Below are 26,756 nucleotides of genomic sequence, written 5' to 3'. Positions count from 1 at the left end.
AATATAATCTAACACTACTTTCAGTACTGTGATTGAAATATGTTCCTTGGATCAATTCACAGCTAATGCAGAAATTGAACACAGCCCACAGCCACCTGGATTCTTTGAGCAAACGTATGCTGTTGCTCACTGGCTTGAAAACCTACAGGTTTTCGAACAGAGATTTCCTTTTAAGTGCTGCTACATTCTAAAGCTGGATTCAACCTCTTGCTCTCTAAACAAACAGGCACTAAGAAGTTCACTATGTATACTCTAAGAACCTGGCCCAACTTGCAAGTGGAAACACATAAGGGCAGAACTCGAAATCCTCTCCAGTTAGTACTACCTGAAAACACACCTAGTCTGAATCTCAATACTTGCAAAGCTTCTTCTAGGGAAACATACACTTGGTTGAGATGTGTTTCCCATTTGATTTACATTATAAAGAACTGCCTATAAAACATCATCCTGTCCAGTTCTCCCATTTCAGATGCAGTGATCTGCCTATATACAGTTGCAAATTATGCTTTCACACACTGAAGGGTAAGTGCAAGGCTTCACTTGCCATAACAGCTTTTCCTCCCATTCTTCTCTAGGGCATCAACATTTTCTATAAGCCATATATATTTGAAGTGCCTCAAGTGAAGTGTGTTGCATTTGATGAAAGAATTCAAGCACAACACACCCGTTGCAATAATCAGTGACTGTATTGCCATGAAAATTTGTTCCTTGTTTAGCATTAACTGCACTCTCCTTTGGCCCACACTATATGAAGGTTGGAGAAGAAAAGCCTTCTCATTTCAGAATGCTAACAAGATTAGATGACATTAGCTACCACAGTTACACTAGGACAAATCAAAAAAGGGATTCTATCCCTTTAGCATGAAAGTAATCAACTGAACAAGTTTTTCTTGTTTTCACAGTTCCTGTTTTTCAAATTTTCTGCTTTTAGTACCAGGACTTTAAAGAGAGTTCACAGAGTCATTGCAGTTGGAAGGGATCGCTGGAGATCATCTAGTCCAGCCCCCCTGCTCAAGCGGGGTCTCCAAGAGCAAGGTTCCCCAGGACTATGTCCAGATGGCTTTTGAATAGCTCCACAAGCAGAGACTTGACAGCTTCTCTGGGCAGCCTGTGCCAGTGTTTGATCACCCTCATCATAAAAAAAAAATATGTTTCCTCGTATTCAGAATTTCATGTGTTTTAATTTGAGTTCATTGACTCTTTTCCTGTCAATGGGTACTACCAAAAAGAATCAGGCTGCTTCTTCACTCCCTTCCATCAGGTATTATTCATACTGATAAGATCCGCTCCCCTAAGCCTTCCCTTGTCGAGGTTCAGTTTCAGCTTTCAGCCTCTCCTCATACATAAGATGCTCCAGTCCCTTTATGGCTCTTTGCTGGTCTTGCTTGAGTAAGTCCATCTCTTTCTTGTATTAGGGAGCTCAGAACTGGACTTGACGCTCTAGGTGTGACCTTACCAGTGCTGAGCAGAGAAGATGGATCACCTCCCTTGATCTGCTGGCAATGCTCTTCCTAACGCAGCTGAGGATGCTGTTGGCAACCCTTGCCATGAGGGCGCATTGATGGCTTATGCTCAACTTGCTGTTCACCAGGATCCCAATCACTTTCTGTAGAGCTGCTTTCAAGCCTGTTGGCCCCCAGCATGTATAGTTACATGGGATTATTCCTGGCCAGCTGCAGGGCTTCACATTTCCCCCTGCTTCATGATGTTCCCCTTTGCCCAGTTCTCCCACCTGTCGAAGTCCCTCTGAATGGCAGCATAACTCTCTGGTGTATGAAGTAGTCCTCACAGTTTTGTATCATTAGCAGACTTGCTGAGGCTATACTTCCCTCCATCATCCAGATCGTTAATGAAGACATTAAACAGGATTGGATCTATTTTTGACTCTGGGAGTACACCACTAGTGGCTTGCCTCTTACTGGACTTCATGCAACTGATCACCACCATCTGGGTGCAGATATTCAGCCATTTTTCAATCGACCTCACTGTTTACTTATTTAACCCACACTTTGCTTCTCTATTAGGATGTTATGGGACACAGAGTCCAAAGACTTACCAAAGTCAAGGAAAACAGCACCCTGCTCGATCCATGTTTTATTTCCTACTTGCCAGGATAAACCATTTTTGATCTTGGACAAGGTGATCCTTGAATATCAACCATGTCTCTTGGATCCCTCTTCTCTCCAAAACTGTATCCTGTGGGATCCTTCCAAGTGGATCTCCGAGGAGGCCAAAGTCTATTCTCCTGAAGTCCACAGCTGAGGTCCTGCTTTTTGTCCTGATCCCTCCTCTCAAAATCCTAAACTCGATCACTTCATGGCAACTGTATCCAAGGCTACCCCCAACTTCAACATCCACTACTAGTCCTTCCTTGTTTGTAAGTATCAGGTCCAGTGGAGCACCTCCTCTTGTTGGCACCTCAATCATTTGTGTCAGGAAGTTGTCATCAGCTTACTCCAGAGATGTCCTAGATCATTTGCGCCCTGCTGTTGTCCCTCCAGCAGATTATCAGCATCGCTGTAGTCCCTCATGAGGGCCATGACCTGTGAACATGAGGCTCCTTCCAGTTGTCTGAAGATGATCTCATTTACTTCACCCAATCCTCCTCCATGCCCTTCCCTCTTACTGGCAGAATCAAGGATAACAACAATTCTATGATTCCATGATAACACCACCTGGGGCCCCATGCTGTTGACCATCAGCCCCAGAGCCATATAGTCACACGTAATACTTCCCAGGTCACCCCAACAGTATCACTGGTGCCTACATGGAAGAGCAGCAGAGGGTAACAGACGGTCAGAAGAGCCTCAGCAGCCTCTCTATTACATCCTAAATATGAGCTCCCAAAAAGGAACAAAGCTCTCTAGATGACAAGTCAAGTCACCAGACAGATTTTTAATTTTTTTTTTTTTTAAAAACAGAATGAAGTAAACATGTCTGCTTGATGCGGTAAACATCTGCATTAGCAACTGAACTTCAGGCTAAATCCTCAGGCCATGTCAAGATACAGATTTTTATGCCTTCAACTGTAAGTTACAGCCGCTGGTAAAGAAGAATTTATAATGGGACTAGACCTGTGTTGGCATTTATTAATGCTAATGCTGCTTCTTTAAGCAACTTACATTTGCAGTACACCTTTTCATCCAGATTCAATTCCCTCAAGCACATGGGTAAGACTAAGCAGCATCACAGCAAGCCTGTAAGTGTCATTCCCGGAAATGTTAGGCAAAACACAGAGGATCTATTTTTTTCCCCTGCTGGCTTTGTAAGAGAAGATGATGGCAGCCTCCTCCACTCAGAATTGGAAGCACTCTGCCGAAGGGCATTAAGATTAGAGGTTTTACTTGTTTAATAAAGTTGTAATGCATTTTTCGGTCAACACGCTAAATCTGTCAGTAGAATGCTTTGTGGAAGACATTTTGAACGCTGTCAGATCAATGGGCATAGTGATTTTTTTATTTTTAAAACAACTTTATTCTTCATATAGTCCATGACACCCCCCCCCCAGGTTATTTAGGCCTTGGTATATGGTAGCTTGTCTTGCTGCTAAACTAAGTAGCAATATTAATCTATGCACTTCAGTGCTCTTCCTCATGCCTCCTGCAAATTGTATTGTGCACTAATTACCAATGCTGCAGACACACACTGGGGAATAAGTAGCATTTGCAATAATCAGGCTGCACAAGGAACATCAGAGAAAGGGTAAAACAGCCTTGCAAGCTTTGGAAAAAATGCTGTAGTTTTCATTAAGCGGTATCACCACCATTGATTCTGGTTCTTGAGTATACTAAACAACTTATTTTCCATATAAAAGAAAAAGTTCAGTAGCCCAGATTAATATTTCACAACAGGGAGAAGCTGAACAGCTGATCTTCTTCTGTATGTATTTATCTTGAATGAATAGCTTGTTCACATTGAGGGAAAGAAAAGCAAATGTTAGGAAGAAGGAATATAAAGACACTAGAATTAAAGCTGGGAATTGATTGTGAGGAACGTAAGGGGAAGATAATGCTGTCATGACTTGAAATAGTAAAGATAGAACAGAATTCAATGTTGTTAAGCTGGGAGTGGTTAAAAAGTCAAGTAAAAACATTGAACCTAAACACAATTTGCAGGCAGCCACTATTTCTCATAGCTACTTAGAAGTGGGGGAATTGGCACTGAGATCAGGGAAAGCACAGCATCAGAGAATCCCGTACTGACACTAATAAAATGGACAGAAACATTGAAGATGTAAGTGCACAGAAGGTGCAGATTCACCTGGAAGGCTAGAGAAGCAGTAGCTTCCCTTGTTACGCCACTCAGCATACTCAGCAGTCCCATCACCCAGCAGAAGCTCGGTGGGCACCTCCTTCCCCCTGTTTGTAGTCTTTCAGCACCCCACTAGCCAAATTGTGCTGATCAGCTCAGAGGTTTGCAGGAATAACAATAAAGGGAAACAAACAAAAACCAGCAGAACACGCATGCAGCACCACAAAATACACTGTTTGCTACAGATCTGCCTGCAGATGAATATGTGGACGTTGGAAGCCCTTGGTGCTCCAAACAAGCTTCAAGTGTAATAGTACTTACCGCTTACCCGTAGCTTCCTAGTATTTGTTTTCAGCTGGTCTGTAGCACAGACAAAGTGTGTTCTCATCTGTCTGCATAAGACTGCATGAATGAATGCCCAGAGGGATGGCAGTAAGAGGCAGAATAGGAAAAAGAGCAAAACCAGGAAGGAAGAGAATGTGCCATACACACTCTGGGAGTAGGAGCAAAGCCGAGCGCAAACTCAGTAGCCTACTCTTCTGACACTGCCTGCAGCCTCAATTACTAAAAAACCCAAAAATTCAGTGATCGACAAACTCTAATTTACTGTTAATCCTGTATTTTTTCTTCTCAATCTAAACTACAATGCAGCTTTAAAATTGCTTTTTTTTTTTTGTGGTTGTACAATACCAAAAACTTTGAATTCCAAGCACCAAGAGGGAATATTCACTTTCCAACAAAACTATCAAAGCAAAGAGCCACCCTGCCCCTATACACACTGGAATAAAAGGACACACTTACTACAGTTTAAAAATACTTTCTCTTGCCCCTAGTTGCAAACCACACATCTACCTCAACTTGCTGCAATAACTGTCAAGTGTGTAAGAACATTACTCGAGAGGGTCAACTTCCTTTTATTTTCACTAGACTAATTGCTATTCTATATTATTGACTCTCAAATTATCCAGATTTTTTTTCACATTAATAATATTACACACATTTCTGAAAAGATAATTTTTTGGGATGTGTGTATGACAGTGCACGTGCACCTGTGAGTGTTCTAACAGGCTGTTAGGACAAGCTGTTGCTGCATTAATAAAAAGCAATTTTAATAGCTTCATGTGAAAAATGGATTATGGAATTGTCTTAAGTTCATAACACTTAATGCTACTGGACTTGAATTCTGAAATATATTAATAAATAAATAGAAATTAAATATCTGAGTCTAACGGAAAACTTGAACCTGATAGCCACTAGGCTTTTCAAGCTATGCAAATGAAATTAGTTCTATGGCTGAATATTCCTTCATGAGGTTAAAATGATGAGTCAGCCTTTTGGTCAAAGACAAACGTTCATTCACTCGGCTGTATAACTACTGGAACTTCTACCAAACAAAATGACGGTGAAAGATTCAGATTGCTCAACAGTTCGTCCCTTACTGAATGATTAAAAGGCATAAATCCTGAAAATGAGTGCGAAACCAAAATTAAAGGATTTTATAAGCATAAATATGTAAAGAAAGAAAATGAGGCTGGTAGAAGAAATCTGATCTTATTGCCTGGCAATAGGAAGAAAAGAGTTAGTTAAGGTTTTATGCATTTTCAGAATGCCTGTTATTTCCTTTTTCATATGTATTTGAGTTGACATAGATGCAACATATACGATTTACATGCATATCTCGAATCTCATTATTTTTGACTTTCTCCCTCACTATTTTATCTTTCCCACAATTGCAAACATGTTTCAGAGTTAATCCCAAGAAAAAAATGCTGTACTTAATTTTCAAGAAGAAAGTAATTGCTGTTTCTGGAAAACAATTACAAAAGCTCAGTACAAAAAGTACAAGGTCAATATACATTTTCTCCAAAAAAAACAAACAAGAAAAAGTGCAGTTTTACTCATCTTTGGACTTACTACAGATTTATTCATGTTAGCAAGTATTTAGGCCCCTTCAGTGCAGTGTCTTATACTGAAAACCAATAACCTGCAACTAAGAGCAAATGGTTGTCTCTTCATGACACACTTTTTCTAACGTTTACAGAAAACTGGGCAAACTTTAAGATGATTATTCAGTAGGACTCTAAGATCTCACTAAATCACTTCTGTGGCACAGCAGAATGGCAGTCACAGCAACCTGATACTTCTCAGATACTACTCAGAGTAGTTTCGTAATACAAAGCTAATTCCTTTTATTTCTCAGCGCTCTGCCCAGCCAAAGTGTCATGTATAACCAGCCAAGCCCTTGGCAGTAACGAAGAGGAAATCACCACATAGATTCACTGTACCCTCAATGCCCCAGTGATATGTAACTGTGTGCCCTCCTGAGAGCACCATGGGTCAACTCAGAAGAGTAAGGACTATCAACTTGCTTTTAAGTAACTCTTACTCAGAAGGTCCCGAAATTTACACTGAGATAGGATATCTGCTCTTATTTTAAGAAACAATTAACAGAGGTTCACTGAAGTAAGCCTTGAAAACATTTCCTGCAAACTCATAGATATTTTATAAGGGATGCATAAGCACTGTGATGGTCACTTTAATGCCATCAAGATTGAGACAGTAACGAAGTAAGTGGATTGAGGTCATTGAGCAAGTCATGTCAGAAGTAAAATTGCTGAAGTCCAAGGCTCTGTATCTATGCTTTTGGAGCCTGTGCTACCTCACTGGTGGCCCTTCCTGCTCCTGTCTCTTCCTCCGAGACCTCAAATTCTCTCTTCTGTCAGAAAGGCTTTAGCAACTCATTTCAATGGGACTTCAAGAAAAAAACCCCACATTTTTACTTATGAATGAGAAAGTAACATTTACACAACCAAAAAATTAAGAGAAATTTCAAATAACTAGATTGGTAACCTTCCACATTCCTTTATGACGATAATTCTCATTCACATGGCAGACTACAGTATTTCTGTTAGAAGACAGATGTGCAGTGTACAGTATATACAAGCTTCCTGTAATTTCAATAGTAAGCAGGAGAAATTAAATAACTATTTTTTAACTTTTTTTTTTTTTAAATTGACTATCGTGCTAATACAGAAAACTTCGGAACAATCAAAACTGTTTTAAAAATCAGTCAGGTTAACAGAACAATATAATTCAAATGCTTGATCTCTGGCTACAGCTAAGTATTTAAGTTGTCCAAAATCATGATCAAAGAGAGCAACGTATTCTTATTGGAACTTTGTTGAGAAAGTTCTCTGCAAATGAAGTAAGTATAACCTAAGTTATATTTTGCATTAATGTCTTAGTTTGCTGTATATCCCACGACACATACACACACACAAAAGGGGCTTGAAAATATTTGGTCTGCAAAAATACAGACAAATCTCGGAAGTTTAATGGTTCATTTTTTTATTCCTTAAAGGAATCTAAAGAGAACAGTGAATTCATTCTGTGTTAGCAATTTAAACGGGGGGACATCTGTGTTACTTTGAATGCTTCTTTATTCACCTGTACTTGTGTGGAACCCTGGCAACACCCTTCATAAAGAAATAAATCGAGAGGGAGATTAAGAACAGTTGGAGTTATTCTGGTAAAGGCAATTTTTTACAATTCTCCCAGGATTCTGATTATTTTAGTAATGATGCTTCCCTCGCCTGCTTCTTAGTCTTTTGCCCTCCTATTTAGCATCTAAACAGCAATTGTGTACAAACTGGTGAATATTTAAAATAGAAAAACGCTTCCAAGTCTTTAAAATATGCAGCCAATCATTATTTTGGTATTCACTGCAGCTAATCATGATGCATTTATTAATGTGTAAATATCAGACATTTCCTTTGGCATTCCACTCTCCTTTTGCAATTCATTAACATATTGTTATTTTAAAATATTAGTTTCTGAGAAGACACCAGATTTTCATTGGATTGGTCTCTCACACTTGAAAAAGCATTTTTATATTCTGAAAGCATCAAAACAGCAGAATCTCGAGGCAGATACTAAGTGGGATTCACTGAAACACAATGTTAGTTCTAATGGATGGATGATTGTGTTTGGTCTTTTGAAACTTTGAAGTATAGGTAAGTCTTGATCACACAAATTAATAAATCCTAAAGCTGGAGTTAACAATAACCATTACACCCAAATTCTGCAGCTTAGCCCAGCCAATTTTTCAAAAGGTCAGGTTGTGAACTGGAGAAGATCAGGGAGGTCCACCGCATAGCTTTGTTGCCAGGCATCTCTCGTCTGGATTGTTGCAGGCATTTATTAGTATTCGTCAGCAGACTCAACAAAGCAAACAAGAAATTCAAGCACGAATAATAAAATGAAATGCTGCTATATAACCCTTTGTCATTCAGCAAATATGGGACTTTTTAGCTACATTGTTCCTAAACCTGGGTTACTACTTTAATTTTTCTCCACAGTGCTGACTGAATGAGTATGCATGTGTGTTAAATGCAGAGCTCCCTTAACAACTGCAGGACTGCCATTTAATCTGTTGGTAGATGGACCATTTCCTGTGGGAACTCTAGCTATGATTTCCAGATCCACCAAATAAATCTCAGATTAAGATTCCAAATGAAACCTGCCTTTGGCAGATAAAAAATGTCAAGATGGATATAAACAGTAAAATTATAAATTATCTAGGTGTTGCACGATGACTTGATGTGCGTTTTTTGTTTACACTTTCCCCGATATCACAACTATACAAGGCATTCATCAAATGTCACACTTTCATAATATTGGAGGCATCATTAAAACTGTTTGGCTAAGGACCTTGAAGTGTTTAAGCAGTAGCTCAAAAGTATATTTGTGCAAAGTAGAAGAATAAATTTACATATCAGCAGCAGCTCATAAGGGATGGGTAAATATTCTGTTTATCTCTCATTGTAATTCAGGTTAGTTTAAATACAGGGTTTCAGGATATCATTACAGCCTATATGGAGTTATTACATAATTTCCAAACATAGTGTCTGCTAGAGTTTTACTAAGCATGCTGTGTTTATGTTTTCTAAACCAGCTGAAAACAAAGTAAACCCTCCCATCCCATTTTTCTTTTGCTATTGTCATACCAGACAATTGCTTTTCACATATAACCCCTTCCATTATCTAAATCTTAATGATCCAGAACTCCCTTTTATCTAGGCAGGGTCATGTTTCCTGATGCCCATTAATTATAGTGAAAATTCTCTTATCCAAATGTACTCAACCTCCCCTACTGCAAACAAACAACTAAGGTTTTGCTGAATTAGAGTTCTAAACAAAATCCCAGAAAACTACAGCTTTAGAAGTGAAGAAAAATATTGTAATTTTAAGCGTCTGACATAAAAGAATGGTCACTCTGCATAAACTGCCATTAAGATACCTTGCCCACACACGCTTTTCTCAGAGTAAATGGTCTACTAAAGATGCAGGTGAACTCTCAGATAAGAGTCTCCAGTGCACTCCCTGGAGAACCTCTTTTTAATAAATGTTTTTGTTACGTCTTTGCTCTGAACTTAAGCTCCATTCTAGTTGTTATTAAAATGGAAGCAATGAAGATTTTTTTAAAGAAGAAAATAACCAAATTCCTCTTGCACTTCTAAAGCTCCTTCTGAAGCACTACATAAAAATTTCTGCGGTAATAAGTGCTGCTCCCCCTGAAGCACATTTCAAGACGTTCTGAAGTTAGCTGCACTCATACTTTAGACTCTTGAGCAATTCAAAGTGTAATACTTCATGGTGTGCATTCTCCCCATCTTTAGTGCTTGCAATACTCAGTGCAGATAAGACACTACACGTTTTCAACGTACTGTAAACGGTCTAACAGAATCATATTCACAACACTCCAATGGGTCAGGCAGATAATGGATACTTAATTGTGCTTCTGATGAGGAGTCTTTCTGCAGGCAGCCTGGCCAGGAATAAACTGTATTTAACCATTCCAAATGTACAAGGAAAGAAATGGGATGGAAAAAGGAGACACGAGAATTTATACATGTGAAAGGGTGATGATATTTACAGGAAAGACCAGACAGTATTTGATCATTTTTCAGTTATCACTAGCTACTTTTTATCTTGTAAATTATCACGTGCTATTCCCTCTTTTTCTATGCAAGATGTTTTCTTAATCTTCCATACTTAGTGTTGCTCTACAGCTACTAGCCACTCTTCCTATGTTTGACTCGTGCAAGATCATCCTCTCAGCCTCTCTTCTGCCTCCCACACTGTGCAGAGAAACCTGCAACTACCCCTGCCACTTTGCAAGGGGATCTCTTACAGCTGGCACACAGCGAGTTCGATGCTGAAAGCACAGCACACATGGAAGACACTAATCAATTGCGCCACGTGTGTGAAGAGGACTCGGCCTTTCTGCATATCATATAGATTCTTCTGCATACACACCCATGCAATATCCGAGTCTTTTTTCTTTCCCAGGTAAACAGCATTCCTTATTAGTAAAAGAGGGAAGGAGAGGAAGAATAGGCTCACAATATCTCCTGTTGAGGCACGTAAAAGAAGAAACAGACTTTAATATGACAAGTATGGTTTATTCTGCCTCCACTACAGGCTTGGAAGAAGGGCTTCAGATTTATTTTAGAGTGTTTACAGCTGTAACTGGTGTATTCTGGAGAAAGGGGAAGCAGCACCTTTACAATGAGTTACTTTTTGACTAGCTAGAGCGTCAGATGAGAAATCTTTACAACGCCAAGTTATTCTCAAAGCATTCTTTACCCCTTCATCTTTGTGTGTGTATGTGTGTTAAAGTCACACAATAGTGATTCCAGACAAAAAGTCCTTGTAATTACTATTACAAAACCAAACCCACAAAAGAGTACATTAAAATCATTACACAACTAGAAAAACTTATTACTTCCAATAAGATAGTATAGAAATGTGTTGAGGAACAGGAGCTTCCTTTCTAGGAATTTAGAAAAAAGAGAAATTATTCATTTTACTTATATGAATATGCATATATGCATGTGACTGTACATTGCCTTAATTACCATGAGTGCAAAAGGGATGGCTGACAATTAATGGAATTTATAAATGGGAGTAGATAAATGCAACAAAATTTCTAGAGATGTTTTATTTCCTGAATATTATTCACTACACAACAAAAGAACTTAAAAGTCTTTTTGAGAGCAATAAATGGGCATATACACGTCATGACTACGACAATACAAGGAAAGCTATGGCCAGATTCTTCACAGTAAGCACCATGCATTCATGCAAGACCAATGCATGCACAAAGACACAATGCAATTAAGACAACTGTCTACGTGTAAGCTTATCACATGTACATGTGTCTGACTAGCTATATATACATAACTTGTTCATTATGTTTGCATATCTGTTTTCCTCTTCTATTTTCCCTGATGGGAGCAAGACTGGAAAACAACAACTCTACCACAAGATAAAACACCTGCTTTTCAAATTTCCCTGCACAAGCTGATTCTGTTGCTCTGTTCCAATCTACATTTTCACATCTCTTTAAAGCTAGAGTCCCCTCTGAACTTGCAGAGTTTCCAGACATGCAATTCTAAAGTATTTTTACAAGCCACACAAACATTCTTTTGAAGGGTAACAATTTACAGCATCTATAAGAATCATAACTAAGAGCTGACTTCAAATTCTTACAGGTGAAATCGGTTCTTTGACCTGCATTTTCATATGTGCTTTAAGTCGTGGTTTAGAAATATATATATGTACATATTTCTATGTTTGAACAATATAACAACAACCTTTTAAGAAAGTAAACCACTTTGCCATTAAAAATAATCAACCTATTACCTTGTTTTAGGAAATTCCAAACAAAAATTATACAATGCTTTTCATTTTGGAGTCAGAAAAATTATAATTTTGTCATCAAAACAGACCAAACAGTACTAGATATTCTAGGACAACCTAATTTCTGCCCTGTCCTTGAAAAATTATAGATACTCAGAACTATGACACAAGCAAAAACATTGCAGTAGTGAAAGACTATACAATACAGAACAAGTATAGCTGCACCCATTCAAACGCAGTACGTGATACGAGTCAAATGAGACACAAATTTAACTCCGGTATTTGCACACTCGCCCCTTTCCTATCCTGCAAACTCTTTTGGAAAATTGACATATCAAGTCCTGAATGTATATGTAAGTATGAAAAGCACCCAATTTCAGGTTCCCTCATGTGTTTTCACAGTGTGTTGGTGCAATTTTTGTCAAGCATGGAAACCCTGCTAAAGTAAGAACTCCGCCTAGGTGCGATGTGCTTCCCCCTCCTGCCACGATAATGCAAAGATATGCATCTATTTGCCAACATAAGTTTATTTTTATAATGGACTACCATCCTAGGCTTTCTAGGTTGGATCCTGAATATTTTTCATTTGCAAATTACAGTCTTCACTGGCCTGCTGCCAATGCTCCTGATATATTTTCTCAAGTATTCTTAGAGAGAAATGAAAAAGTGACTATCCTCCTATTAAAAACTAGGTGCTGTGGAGATAAGCAGTACATTTAAATTAGATATAAACCCAAAATAATAAGCCTTGCCCACAGACTGTTCTTTAACTCTTCCTAATATATCAGAACAGAGACAGACAAATGTCTTCAACCCACATAGGTATATTATATTCCAAACAACATGGAAAGTTATAAAGAAAATCTCAACTATCAAATACTTCAGATATACGTTTCTTAAAGACTACCTCTCTTTCAAGTACTTCATTTTATAACATCTATTAACAGGTTACATATTATCCTGCATAATTGCCATAAATCTACCACTTCTCTGCACCTAACATTTTTGCCCCCCCCCCCCCCCCCTTTTTTCTTTTATATTCTCATTGCTTGACTGAATTTTCATCCGGTCAGCTGAATTTAATCTGAAAAGCTTTACCATCCTAATTTTTTGACCAATAATTTAATCTTCAACATTTCAGTATGTTATTAAAAAAATAATTTTGAATAAATCATTATATTCTAAAAAACAGCGTTTAAACTTCCAAGTTACAAGCAATAAACAACCAGATACAGTATAGTACCAGTCACAAAAAGGAAAGATATCACAGATGACAAAGCAAGCAGGACACAAAATGGTACACATTTCAATAGAAGATTAAAAGTTGCTTTGATTTAGTAGTTCAATGAGAAAACGCACCAGAATGTCTACTAAGGGTACATATTGAACATTGTGTTGCTATAATTTATTTATTATCCTTAGGATAAGAAAATGTAATTTAATTGTTAATACCCAAATAAAATTCTAAGAAAAAAAAAATCCTCATCCAAAGCAGTATGATGACATGAGATTAATCCCTTTTTTTAACTTCCCTAGGAGTAAAAGCGTAAAGAATTACATGACTTATCAATGAATAAATAAAAAAAAAAATATATCAATTTTACTTTTGTATATATAACAACTTCTATTGGATACACAAATACGTAAGTGTTAGCCTGGAAAAAATGTCTTTCTAAACAGCACAAAATACTAACTTAATGCATCAGAAAAACAATACACATGAAACTTGGTAAATACCCGTTTTTTAAAGTATCTGTGAGCAGCAGAAGAATGCCATTCTTGCAATTAGACAGAAAACATTTCACAGAGAACCACTTTATGGGATTCACTTGCCTACTTTGGAAAGTTAACCTTTTGAACCATTCTTAGGGTATGCTGACCCCTAAAGGTCTAAAAATACTAAATCTGATTAAGCCATTACACATTTAAAGTACAAATTGTCAGAATACAATTCTCTGCTAAGTTATTCCACCATGACTATTTTTGTTTTCAGAGTATATGATTCAAAAACTTTTTTAACTTCACTCACTAATAGCTCAAAATTCCATGAACTAAAATGGGTTTACAAGTAGTTTATTTTACACAATAATCTAGATAGAAATTCCTTTACATATGTAAGAAATACTCCCAAGCGGGAGTATTTCTTCTTTCTTCTAAACAACAGACTCTTCGTGAGAGACTTGACATTTATTATCTTTTGAGACAGAACACATAGTATAAAATTTAAAAAAGGGGAAATACGCAAGATGCTATCAGGCTCTGATATAGGAGGCATCTTTGATGTTGACACACCTATTCTATTTTTTTTTTTTTTTTTTAACCTACACACAGCCCCTTACTGGAAAAAATCCACCCTTTTATGATGTACTGAAGGTCTCCTTCCTGTGTCTTTCCCTTTGTTCAATCCACACGTTATTATCTAGTCACAAGCCACTGTCTGACAATTCTCTTCTGTAAAGTCATTCAGTCACCTGGTGTGCTCTCAAACTCAGTGTCCCTCTCCCCCCCCACCACTTTTTTTTTGTTTAAGTTTCTGCCATGAAACATAGAAGAATGTATCTGAGAGCAAAATTTTGGTCATCCAAATACAAAAAGATCCTTCCATCCTGATGGAGATGAAAATTCCATGAACCATGAAGTTCCAAGTTAACCAAGGCTCCCTTTACATCCAAGCCTACCTTACTGTCTATATTCAATTGAGGCAATAACAAGAAACTCATTAATATTAGAAAATGGCTTAATCATACTCTGGCCAGGCATGAGTAGCCAAGAAAGTCACTTTAAGACAGACTTCAGATTTGTTGTTAACTCATTAAAAAAAAAAAAAAGTTGGAAAGTGCAAGGTATAGACAAAGAATTCAAATAAGACTTCTCAAAGTTATAGAAAAGCATTTCAATAAACCAGAAAATAAAAATAAAGCCGAAGATTTACATTCCTGTAGCTGCTCTCCTCTTACCCCGAATACTTTTAAGAGGCAGTGTGTGGTTGTGGGTTTTTTGGTTCTTTTTTTTTTTTTTTCTTTTCTGCCAAAGCCAGTCATGGATCGGCAAGAACAAATGCATTCCAGTCACTGCCTAGCACTGGTACAACACCTGAGGTTCCTTATTAATATCTTAAAAGTCCTTACCTTTTGACCAGTTCTCCATTTGTTCTTCCGAACTTGTTTGATCTGGCACTGACTCCAGCTTTTGCTTGAAGATTTTAGAGCTAAAATAAAGCAAACTCTAGATAAATAAACTTGAAACAATACATTGTAACACACCTATACTTTGCCTTCATTTGACACAAAATTTGCAATGATTTAGAAATATTTATAACAGGTCAATAAAGTATGTGTACTTTAACAGTCAGCGCTAAATTATATTTCTCAGTAAAACATTTTTTCTTCACACATCTAATTTTTACAATGGTTTCGTCCAGATTTCTGTTGTGTGTAACACCTTTGTTGAAAAATTTATTAGCTTGTCTTCTTGTTCTAGAGTCTGGTCGTGGAAGTACATGCTACTGAGCACAGCCCAAATCACACTGAGTGGTCCCGCTAGAGGCAATGAGACTGCTCACTTCGGTAATTATTACAAATGCTGGTATGCGCTTTACTTTATAACATTCTTTCTCCTACAAAACATCAGTAAAGTGGCCCACGATGACTCCAACTCTGAAACTGCAGATTTTTCTAAACAGCTAAATAATCCATCCTAATATTTGCATACATATTGCTTTAGACTATATGGCTAATTAGACAGTTGCAGTATTTCATATAATCAAAGATCTTCTAGAAACAGCTCTCAATACTCAAAAATAAGACCTACAGTAAAATGTTATGCTTATCAGGTAACGTTCTGAGTGTTAAAGTATATGTTCTCTTATATGTTAAAAATTCAACTATATTCTATATGTGAAGGAAATCTAAATAAATTTGCAATCTTGCTAATATAGTAAGCTTACCACAAATTTTATTATGTACTCAAGCACTTATTTTAAAATGTACTGTACAAAGGACAATTTTTCATCTTTAACTACGTAGTTGTGCTTATTTTCTATGTTTTCCCTGCTATATTTTTTCTACATTTATTAAAAAGATACAACATATGCCTTGAAGAAGCAGTGGCTGGATCATGAAAATACCCAGAGAGTTGTCATTGTGCTAATAAATGTACGAGTTAAAAGAGATATATAAAAAAAAATTAAGTACTTATTTTAAAATTCAAGCATATTATACCAAGACATATGTTCTAACTAATAAAGCAGCAGAAGAAATTCTTTTCCTATACAACACCAAGAAGGCTGATGTTTTCATTTTTATCTTTGAAATGACAAAAAATTATAACTGTGCAAACACTTAAGATTCCACATTAGCATTCAAAGAAATACGTATTTAACTAGTATTTGTTGTTAACTATAATCATCCATAATAAAAAAAATAGTGCATGATTTGATGTGCTTAGGTCTTAACAAACAATAACAACTTCACCTCATATCGCAGAACACTGAGCTCCTTACAAGAGTCCCTCAAATGAAGCTGTACGCTTCTTTTTCAATTCTGTGTAACTGTGTTGATTTGGAGTTGGCAATCTTTTCCTAAGTTCCTCATTTACTTTTGGATTAGCTGAAAATATAGAAGGTTATTAATATCAAGAAATAGGTTTCTGTCAATGAAGCCATTTCCCTACATATTGCACAAAAAGGTTCATAATAACTGAAGTATTTTAATAAGATATTCATATACCAAGACATGAAGAAAATACGGTATTTAATAACCTCTGGAGTATTTTAAAACATGTCTTAGGGCCTTAATGTGCCTAGTAATATACTATTTAAAACCATAATTTTATCCCTCCACAATATACAGTCATTCTTCCTCGCCATTTACCCAGCTAATGAATGCCAGCAATTAGTAAAATGTAATCCCATTGCACAATCATTTTAATGCTTTTAGCACTCAGAAAAGTAAACACCAAATTAATACTGCTCAAGCCATATCAGATCCTAGTTGGAAGCAAGCAATTATAGTTCAGCTCCTCAGGTGTAATTAAATGATTGGAATGATTTAGTTCCATAAATGCAAGTTAATTCATAAGCAAGCAACAAATATACTGGGAGTAATTACAAGAAACATTGACAGTCTAAGCAGGGCATGTGCCTGCATGTACCTGAGGTAGGAAAATGCTGCCCTCTCCTGGAAATAATAGACTATGGCACGGGAATAATTGGAGACAGAAGTCAAGAGGCTCATTTGACAGACTTTGCCTTCATAGGTGAAATATGTTCTGCTAATTAATAGGAATTTTCTGGTTTACACAAACGGAAAATAAAAATAGTTGGTATCAGATTAAGGCAACCTAGTGATCGAAGTCAAACAGAAAGGCCTTTTGGGGCTCCCTAAGGTCTGCAGTATACTTTCCCTATTATTAGAAATAAAAACGTTAGTAAATAGAACAAAATATTCCATACACTAGAATGTAAATCGGTTGTTCTGAACACAAACGCTGCAATAGCTATCTAACTTATGCACAACATTTACATGTCATTCAAGATGTACCTTTACAGTAGGTACTTTGAGCATAAGGTATTTTTAGAACCAGAATTTATTGAACCATTATTATTCAGACAGCGTTAAACTTCGCCACATCAACAACAATCAGAAGCTGTCCATGAAGGTCTCCTCAGGAACAGCCATCAGAAAAATTAAATACAATTATTTTAAAGCTTTACTTTACTTTAATTTGAAGACAAACTTAATAATCAATCTTTCCAATAGTCAAAAGAAATTTAAGCTGAAAATTAAAGTATATCGGTGGACTGAGACAAAAGTGAAAATGCAAAGTGATACTGTAAGCCAAAATCTGGAGTTAAAATATAAATACTGATTTCCTTATTCACTACCTATTTTTTCAACACGCATTAGTGTTAAGACTACCACTTTAGCATCATGCATAGAAAGCTAAAAAAAAAAATAAATAATTGAAATAATCGTCCTTATTTGTTGACTATAATATGCAATAGTCACGTAAAACTCCCACTAAATATTTAAGTACAAAACTACCTACAAATATGACTATAAATTAACCAGCATCTTCCTACTAATGAAGAAATTCCAAATCTACTTTTTTTGCCCACTACAGAAGTAACAAATGCTTCCCAGTTCTGCATATAGCAGGACGGGAGAAAACTCATACGCTGTGGTCAGTATATGACTATTTTCCACACACAGAAATTGACCGTAAGAAAGCTCAATTCCAAAGCACTCCATCACTGTAAAAGCCTGAAATTGTTCTTTACCAATAGTGCTTTGGCATCAAAATATTTCTTTGTTCCAGATCTCTGTGTATTTCAAAACAAACCCAAGCTGTACACAAATACCTTCACTATTACTTTACCTATTGTGGAAATGAAATAGATTATTTTAAGAAGTTGCATTATTAAAAGTTTAAAATGTACAGCACATTTGCTTTGCCCTTTGGTGTCACAGTCCTATTTTTCTATTCAAATCTTGTACACTGTAAGTTAATTGCTTTTGGAAACTACTTATTATTCATGTAAAAATTAATGTGCCAATGTGTTTAAATCCTTTTAAATGACCATTCATGCATCTTTCTTCTTTAAGTACCAATGAAATCTGTCAAAGACATCAATGCAAGATGGTCTTAGAGAAAGTTCTAATAAAGATTTTTTCTGCTAACATAAGATTTTCATTTTCGTCAACTTTACTTAAATTCCATTAATTTTTTAAGCTGCTTTTAATAAATTCACAAGTAAAAAATTTTAGGCTCCATAGTCTGTCATTTGTGTTCCAGCTGACTTTATGAATATTAATAACAGTGTTATCCTGATTAAATAGGCTTCATATAAAATCCCTGTGAATCCTATAGCTCAGACATCTCATTTTTCCAACTCTTTATGAATTTGGATTCAGACATTAAACTGGAAAAAACCTCTAAAAACAGATTCAATGGTACATTCGTGTACCCTTAAGCAAAAAATTAGGTGTTCTAATGATTCAAATAATTAAAATTGATAGGACCACATATTGAGATTTCAGGCTTTCTGTAAACATGCAACATATTTTAACTCTAATGAAAACGTCAACACTTCACAGAACAAAGGATTAAGAATCTATTATAAAATAATAATAATGTCTATCCTTATCCTTACCTTAAACAACAGATGATATGATCTTAACTCTTCATATATGGACTGCTGATTTGCAGATGTATTTCCCAAAGAGAAAGAAATTAGTGGATGCTTAATTACATAAGCTTACACATGTGAAAAACAATATTAACTTTTAATTGGTTTATACTTCAGCAAAACCAACCTTTTTCTAAAGAATGTCAAATCGAAGCACACAGGAAATTTTAACATTATCCTACGAGACTCATCCAGTTTCAAACTGTCAACTTCTTCCCATGCTTATATGTTTGAATTATTTACACCTATGACAGATTAAAACGGAAAACTAAGCTCACTGCACTGCCTTCACTTTTTCTTTTTTTTTTAATATAGTGCTAAGTAAAATTACTATTTCCTCATTCATTCAGGGATATTTTCTGTAAACATGGCCATCAAAATATTTTGCCTTCCAGTATCTGGAAATATGAATGGATTTTAGAAGAAAAAAACCCACCTAAACAAAATAATGGCAAGTTCAAAAGGATGGCATTCCAGTCCCGGTTCTAATTACTTATCAACACAAACTTTTAATAGGACTTAAATAAAAACAAAAAGCGTATAAAAATAACATACATCTGCATAGCATAGGTAGAAAGCATACAGTGATTTACTTGTGCAGTTCTGAATAGCTTTTATTACAGCTGTGGCAGCATTCCCCCTTTTAGAGGAAAAGGCCTCTGGAATCTCTGCAGAATACATATTGCACAAGGGAGCACCTCACAATAAAACCAACTACCAACCATCTGCAAAGTGATGTTCACCCAAGGTATTTAGATTAGTGACAGTCTGCTGTAGCTGCCAGCACTTTCCCTCCCTGGGCAGGAGATCAGGAAGTCCATCTTCTAAGCTGGAGTTCAGTTACTGACTCCCCCTCCCCAGGAACAGAAAAGCTGTTGAGACCCTTCCATACCGAGCCCTGATGATTGCAAACCCCTGTTCCTTGGTCTTGCCTTGACAGGTTTTGAAGACAACTTCTGGATCACAGCCTTAGCCACTGTGACAGGAAGCACACACTTGCTGGTGTCGATCGAATTCACCTCTTCTTCACAAGAAGTGAAGGCTACCCTGCCTGCTCTGCCTCTGGTGGAACAAGACACCAGTTCCCACCACCCCTTGGAATGGCACCGAGCCAGTCTTTGTCCACCTTAACGATGCAGTTGACAGTTGCCACTGACAGTGCAGGGACGGAGCTATGTAAGGGAGGGAACATCATACACTTTATGGATAGGGAAATAAAGAATGAATTTTAGTATTATTTTCATAAGATTAATTAGATTACCAGGATCTCCTAAAATATCCTGAAACGTTTTGCCTCAGGCCAAGCTAAACTAAAAACCTTAATTTAGGAAGGTACACTACATAAAAACCAGTTACCTTCTACAAGCATTTCCCTAGGGAACAAACAGACAGTTTTCTTAGCCCAGGTGGATGCCAAGTTTTGATTCAATGACATACTCCTCCACAAAAAAAGTCACATTTCCTCACTACTTTAAGAAACTTTACGGCAAATCAGAAGTCTAAGACAACCCAAAATAAGTTAAAATTATCTTTGGGCAGTTATAAAAATACTAGTCAAAGAATAACTGAAATAGTCCACCTTTGACAAATATTTGGAGGGGCTAACACATGTCTGTTGGATACTTGAAAGCTGTGAAATGAGACATACTTTGATATTTGATTACAGTTACTTTTTTTATTGTATTCCATAACTTTTATGTGCTTTTAAATACAAGTAGTTCATGCAAAATATTCTGTTTCTTTTTAAAAGAATGTAAAACACAGGCAAGCAGATTAACCCTGTAAGTAGAAGAATGTAGCATGAGTAGTACTTCAAATTTAAAACTCTACCCTGCTACAAAGACATCAAGATTTTGGTTTATAGAAGTAATTGCATTATCTGGAATCTCAATAAAAGCATTTTCCCAGAGGGCAGTCATGTAGTAATCCCTGGCTTTTCTCCCCTACTGTTTCTTGGCCCAAAATGAGATGAGACATTTGCAGTTGGTTCCAACTAACCTGCGTAAATCAGAAAAACATGGAGAACCAGGGCTCGGCTATTTTTACTGTGTTGCTGCGGCAGCTTCTTCACATTCTCATTAAAGAATTTGCATTTGGTGCTTTTTAATGACGGAGTACACTAAGCCAAAGAGCGCTCATTCTTTATGTCATACTTTTGACAAAGGGAAGAGAGAAGACATACAAATGCAGTTTCAACTGGTTTACAATAGGTTATACCTATTCCTGAATCAAATTTAATTGGATAAAGGACACGTACTTTTCTCTTTGTTTTTTCTCCCTGATTTCTGCTATTAGCTCAGAGTCTCAAGGCTCAATTTTCTCTTTGCACATACCAGGAAGTGTTTTATGTGCATATTGGTTCACCAACAGCCCCTCTCTTCTCTCCTCTGTTATATTCTCTCTCTCCCATTAACAACCAAAATAACAATCTTTGTATCTTATTTACTAAACAATCTTGAGCTTGCTCTGTCTTCTTTCCCACTTTTTAGCTGTCCTTTGTCCTCCCTTTCTTTTCTTTTTCTTTAGTTTTGTCTTCTCTTTGACAATACACGCCTTTTCCTTCTCCCCCTGCCTGCCACCTCTTTGAAATGTAAAGAAAACTGCAGAGGATCTTATCAAAGACTATGTCTCCTTTTTTCCCCCAGCTTTTCTCATCTTGGTGTACATTCTGTGAAGCAGCTTTCTTCTGTGACACCTCCGTTAGCATTATTTTCACTCTAATAATGAAACTATGATATGCCTTGGTCAAGTGTAGAATAGCCAATTTATTTATCTATCCATTTAGCTAACACTTCACTGGTCTTATAACTCAATTATTAGATATCACGTAGGCAGCCAGATCTCCATTTCTAAACAGTTTACATCCAGATTGTGATTTCCATAGCCTTTAAGGATAGGATATATACATGCATTTTAGGCTGGCTGTTGTCTTATCTAGAGCCAAAAGAATATTTAGTAGACTATTTTAGTAGAATCAGCACTACATCCCCATGGCGGTGAGGTCTAGCTGCACGACACTCTATTGACAGGATCATAGCCAGCGGACAAAGGGAAATGATTAATCCCCTCTAATTGGCACTTGTGAGACCACATCTGAAATGCTGTATCCAGTCTGACCCTCTCATGGATGTCCTGAAGCAAGTCCAGCAGAAAGCCGTCAAGACGATTAGGGATGTGCTGCACATGACTTATGAGGAACTCAAATGAGTTGAGTTAGTTGGTTTTAAGGAAAGAAGGCTAAAGGGGGATTTTTATTGGATTTTACCTGCCTTGTGAGCGAATATACAGAAGACAGAGACAGATTCTTCTCTTGGAGACAAGTTGTAACACAGATAACTCAGAGTTATGGGTAAGAGATTTTTCACAGCGAGGGAGGTCAAACACCGGAACACGTTGCTCGGAGATGTTGCAGAATCTCCACTGCTGGAGATATGCAAAACTCATCTGGATATAGCAACCTGATCTAACTTAGGAGATCACCCCATTCTGAGCAGAGGTGTGAACTGGATGATATTCACAGGTCACCTCCTGACTACCTATTTAATTATTCTAAGGATTGCAATAAAACAAACCCACCAGAACTACTATTCTTATAATACACTAAAATCTGGGTTGCTTTCTGCTTTACAAGGTAGGACAGTAGAGCAGGGGGAATAAAAAAAAAAAAGCAAAAAAAAGCCAGTGAAGCTCAACTGAAGACATCCACTTGGCAAAGAGGCAGGATGCCAACCGGGAGGAAACAGTGCACCAGTAGCATCTTCACCAGCAGCATTTTGAGGACTACTTGCCTCGAGAACCCCATTTCATCCAGTTTGCTACATGACTGGATGATGTGGCGTTAGACCAAATGTCAAATGCTAGTTTGCACACCATCCTTCAATAAACAAAAACTGGACTACTGATACAGATATTTCTGAAAGCACTTGCCTCAAGCTCCACAAAATACACCTCCACACCCCAAACTTAAGAAAAAGTCACTGTGACTAAAGAGCTACAAAGCTAACTATGGAAATGATTAAAGAAACAGAGAACTTATGTTTGCAAAATTCATTGTCTATTATATTCACTATCTTGAAATTCCCAAATCATAATTTTTTTCTATCACAGAAGTAAGTTGCTAGTCTAGATTTTACCACAAAAGCAAAAATGAAGTCACAGAACATTATATGCCCATAAAAATGAGAAGCAGTAACTTAGTGACAGATTCATAAACCACTAGTATAAGTAATAGCATTAAGCAGAAATGATATTCCTCCTGCCAAAAGCATTCCAATTTAATTGTTCTGCTGCCTTCACAGAAAGAAGGAAGATTGAACATGGACTTAGTGAAGAAAATGAGGCAACAAACCCCACTGAAGCAGAGAAACTCAGTTTATCCAGCCAACTTACATTTCTCAAAGTACCTTCAAATAGCACCATTTTTCCTGACAGCAAACTTTCTAAAAATAAAAAGCATAAAGACTACAAACAGTGTGGATATTGGAGCCTGACCAAGAACTATCACGAGCGCTGAACATGCAGAGGCCTGTCAGAAACGTGCCAACCTTTCAAGACTCAGTCCTGTGCGTGGGGACCGAGAGGGGCCCATTGGTCTCTTGCAGGGAAACACAGTCGCACTGGTTACGTATTTGTCAGACTGTTTCGAACAGCATGAAAACACAAATGTACCTTTACTGCTGTTGTAAGCCAACATATCCAGCACACTGGATCTACCCCAAATTATTTATGCACTCAAATTCAACAGCATACATTTGAGCTGCTGAAGAGAATCGCGTCACCTGAAATTTCACAAGCTAAAAAGAGCAGAGAAATAAAACCACACCGATTCCAGATCAGCCAGTTTTGTTCTTTTTAAGAGAATTAACTAAGCTGTCATTTGCTTAGATCACTATCTGAAGAGAAAGCTATCCTTTAACTGAAAGCATAATTGCTCCATAAACTACGCTTGCACAGCACTAAGAGCACTGGAACATATAGCGTTGCTCAGGTGTGAACACAAACATACTTTTGACTCAATAAACATATAGTCTCTCCCCAACTTGTGATTTTTTTTTTTTTTTAAATCTAGCAACTGGATCCAGTACATAGTGCCTTTTCTTCCTTATAAATGAAAAGTGGAGGGAGTTACAGGGGAACGGCACACTCCAGGACATGTGTGCTACGCTCTTAACAACACTTCAGAGCATATTCAGCACCTATGCATTGGCTGTGTGCTTTACAACATGCACAACATGTATGATATATAACATGCCCTATTATGTACTGTTGCTTATTTAGTATGATTAGCAGGCTAGTGTTTTTAGAAACTTAATACAGATGCTTCTCTCAAACTTAATGCAATATCAAAGAAACCTGAAAGCCAGTGCCATTTAAAATAGCAAGCTGCACATCCAGAAATGGTCTTGGACCGTCAGAGAAGAATCAGATATTCTGAGTTGGGCCAGAACTCAACAAGAACTGGAGAACAGTCAGTGAAATTAAGTCTGTTGAGAATGGCCAGAATTTAAATGGAAGCTAAAAATCGAAGAGGCTAAACCTGCAAACATTCAGCACCATGGAGTTGTTGCACTGCTTCCTTTTCTTGCACCAAAGGAAGGTACAAGGTTAAAGGGGAGTTGCCATTGACTCCAAATCAGTGCCAGGCAGAGGTATTAGCTAACGAAGTTTAGATCATCAGTCACATTATCACAGACATTTCTGACAGATCCATCTCCCTGCCAAATTTTAAGAAAGCAATGCAAAACATGACCATATACTGGCTTCCCAATGAAACTACTGCAATATTTTTGTTTACGTCTGGGAAAAAAATGTATTTATCCTTAAACCCTAGTTAAACCCTAGTTTGGAATATACCCAAAACCTTCTCTCAGCTGAAACTTACCAAAAAAAGTCACCTTCACCCAGTAGGAAGGAAATGAGTATTGTGGAAAAAGAAAAATCTCCATCTAAAATGGTCACATTACAAACAGTGGAAAACTCAAACAAAATGCAGAGGTGCAGGACAACTTTAAGCACAGGCAGAGCTAAGAGATAGCCTGTAATGAAAGCTCTGATATTTCTGTTCTTCTCCAGCCAACGAAATAGTTGAGCTTTTTTTTTGAAATACACATTTGAATAAATTGTTCTCGTTCCTCAATCTTGTCATCATTTATAATGATCCACAACACAAGGAATAAAGAAGCCGGACAGGCTTACTTTTTAAAAGATGTTTCTTTACTGGGTTTTGAAGAAAGATCATTTAAAACCCTTTGTAAGCACATTATTCAGCCAAAAACACAGAAGTAATTTACAGTGAAGAACCCTTAAAGAATTCCTCTGAGAACATAAACTACAAAGAGGTTCATATAAGTTGAGGGTTACACAACTGACAGAAAAAGTTCTTATTAGATGTTCTAAGCCCTAAAATCAGATTCTTTCCACACAGACAAATGGAAAAAAAAAATCCTGGAAAAATTCAAGACCTAGGATTATCTAGCCAGTTTCAGCAAGATTATTCTCTTCAGTTTTTTTGTAAAAAGAAACAGATGGATGTTCTCTTCTTTCTTGCAACCTCAACACAAATTTCGGTATCTTGCATTCATTATTCCTTGATTCATCAAGCTACATTAATGTTTTCATTGCCAAAACACTTGACACCAGAGGTGAAAAGAAGAAATTATGTGAGGTTGCAAAGAGCTGAGACAGCAGCTGAATCTTGGCCCCACACCAGTTATTCCTGGGCGGAGCAAAGAATTTCTAAATCCACTTACTAGACGAAGGAGGCAAAATTCTTCTTTGGCACTTCTGAAACCCAGGCTTATTTTGATGACTGCTTTCTCTTGCACATAATTGTGCTGAACAGTTTGAGGCTTGTTTGCCAGATATTCTGGGCATTACAAATTGCACTGCTTGGCATCACTAGAAAGTAAAAATTAAAAAAAAAAAATAATCAAGACTTTATAGCTACAGAGGCATAACTAACACACAAGATTAAGAAAAGGGCAAATCTGGCCAACAGTTCAAATACTCAGAACAACTCTCAGACATTGTCAAGCTGCAAGACTTGTAGACTCCAGAGTCTTACCTCCGCTTTCATGTTGAAGGAGCACCTGACTAAGTTAGGTATGTGCACTAGGATGGCTTCTTTGCCTAATCATTACACTAGAAAAAAAAAACTCCTAAATAGCTTCCTATTTCATAGTCAAACTGGGAGGAAAGAAGGGAGAAAGTCCTCTGGAATACTTCTTAAAACACATTATGAATAAAGACAACTTTGGTTTAGTGTTGTGTTTTTGCAACATCTTGCTGTCAAAGGCAAATCTTAACATGTTCAGACTTTAATGTTAAAAAAGGCATCATTTTTCTGATAAAGTTATGCCACTTTGACACTGCTTTCATAGTGGTCTTCAATATTCTTCTTTAAATGTCTTCAAGACTTTAAAGCCACAACATCTCAAAAACTATTTCCATTTGGAAAAAGTTATGTTTTTACATAAGTAAGTCACAGCCCTCTTGTGTTTTCTTCTTATCTAAAGGAAGTATTTCACTGTACTCAGTTCTTCAGCTGGATTGTGCATTTGCCAAGCAGACTGGTTTGGGAAAAGAGCTACAAAGTTGTTGCAGTTTTTGCCAC

The 26,756-nt window shown here is 37.0% G+C and overlaps 1 protein-coding gene across 4 annotated transcripts in view; it reads right to left on the bottom strand.

Moving 5' to 3' along the window:
- MIPOL1 (mirror-image polydactyly 1) overlaps positions 1 to 26,756 on the bottom strand; it is a 192,331-nt gene that overhangs the window by 148,270 nt on the left and 17,305 nt on the right. For 2 of the 4 annotated variants that reach the window (XM_074585190.1, XM_074585187.1), the window contains exon 2: positions 15,084 to 15,163. In XM_074585190.1, coding sequence (XP_074441291.1) covers positions 15,084 to 15,102 — 19 coding nt within the window. In that variant the 5' untranslated portion in view covers positions 15,103 to 15,163. Of the gene's footprint in view, positions 1 to 15,083; positions 15,164 to 16,427; positions 16,563 to 19,108; positions 19,154 to 26,756 lie in introns of all 4 variants that reach the window. The other 2 variants (XM_074585188.1, XM_074585189.1) reach the window with 2 other exon arrangements.

Source organism: Larus michahellis, chromosome 4, assembly GCF_964199755.1.
Source record: "Larus michahellis chromosome 4, bLarMic1.1, whole genome shotgun sequence".
In the NCBI taxonomy this organism is placed as follows: Eukaryota; Metazoa; Chordata; class Aves; order Charadriiformes; family Laridae; genus Larus; species Larus michahellis.
This window is presented reverse-complemented; position numbering and strand designations above follow the sequence as displayed.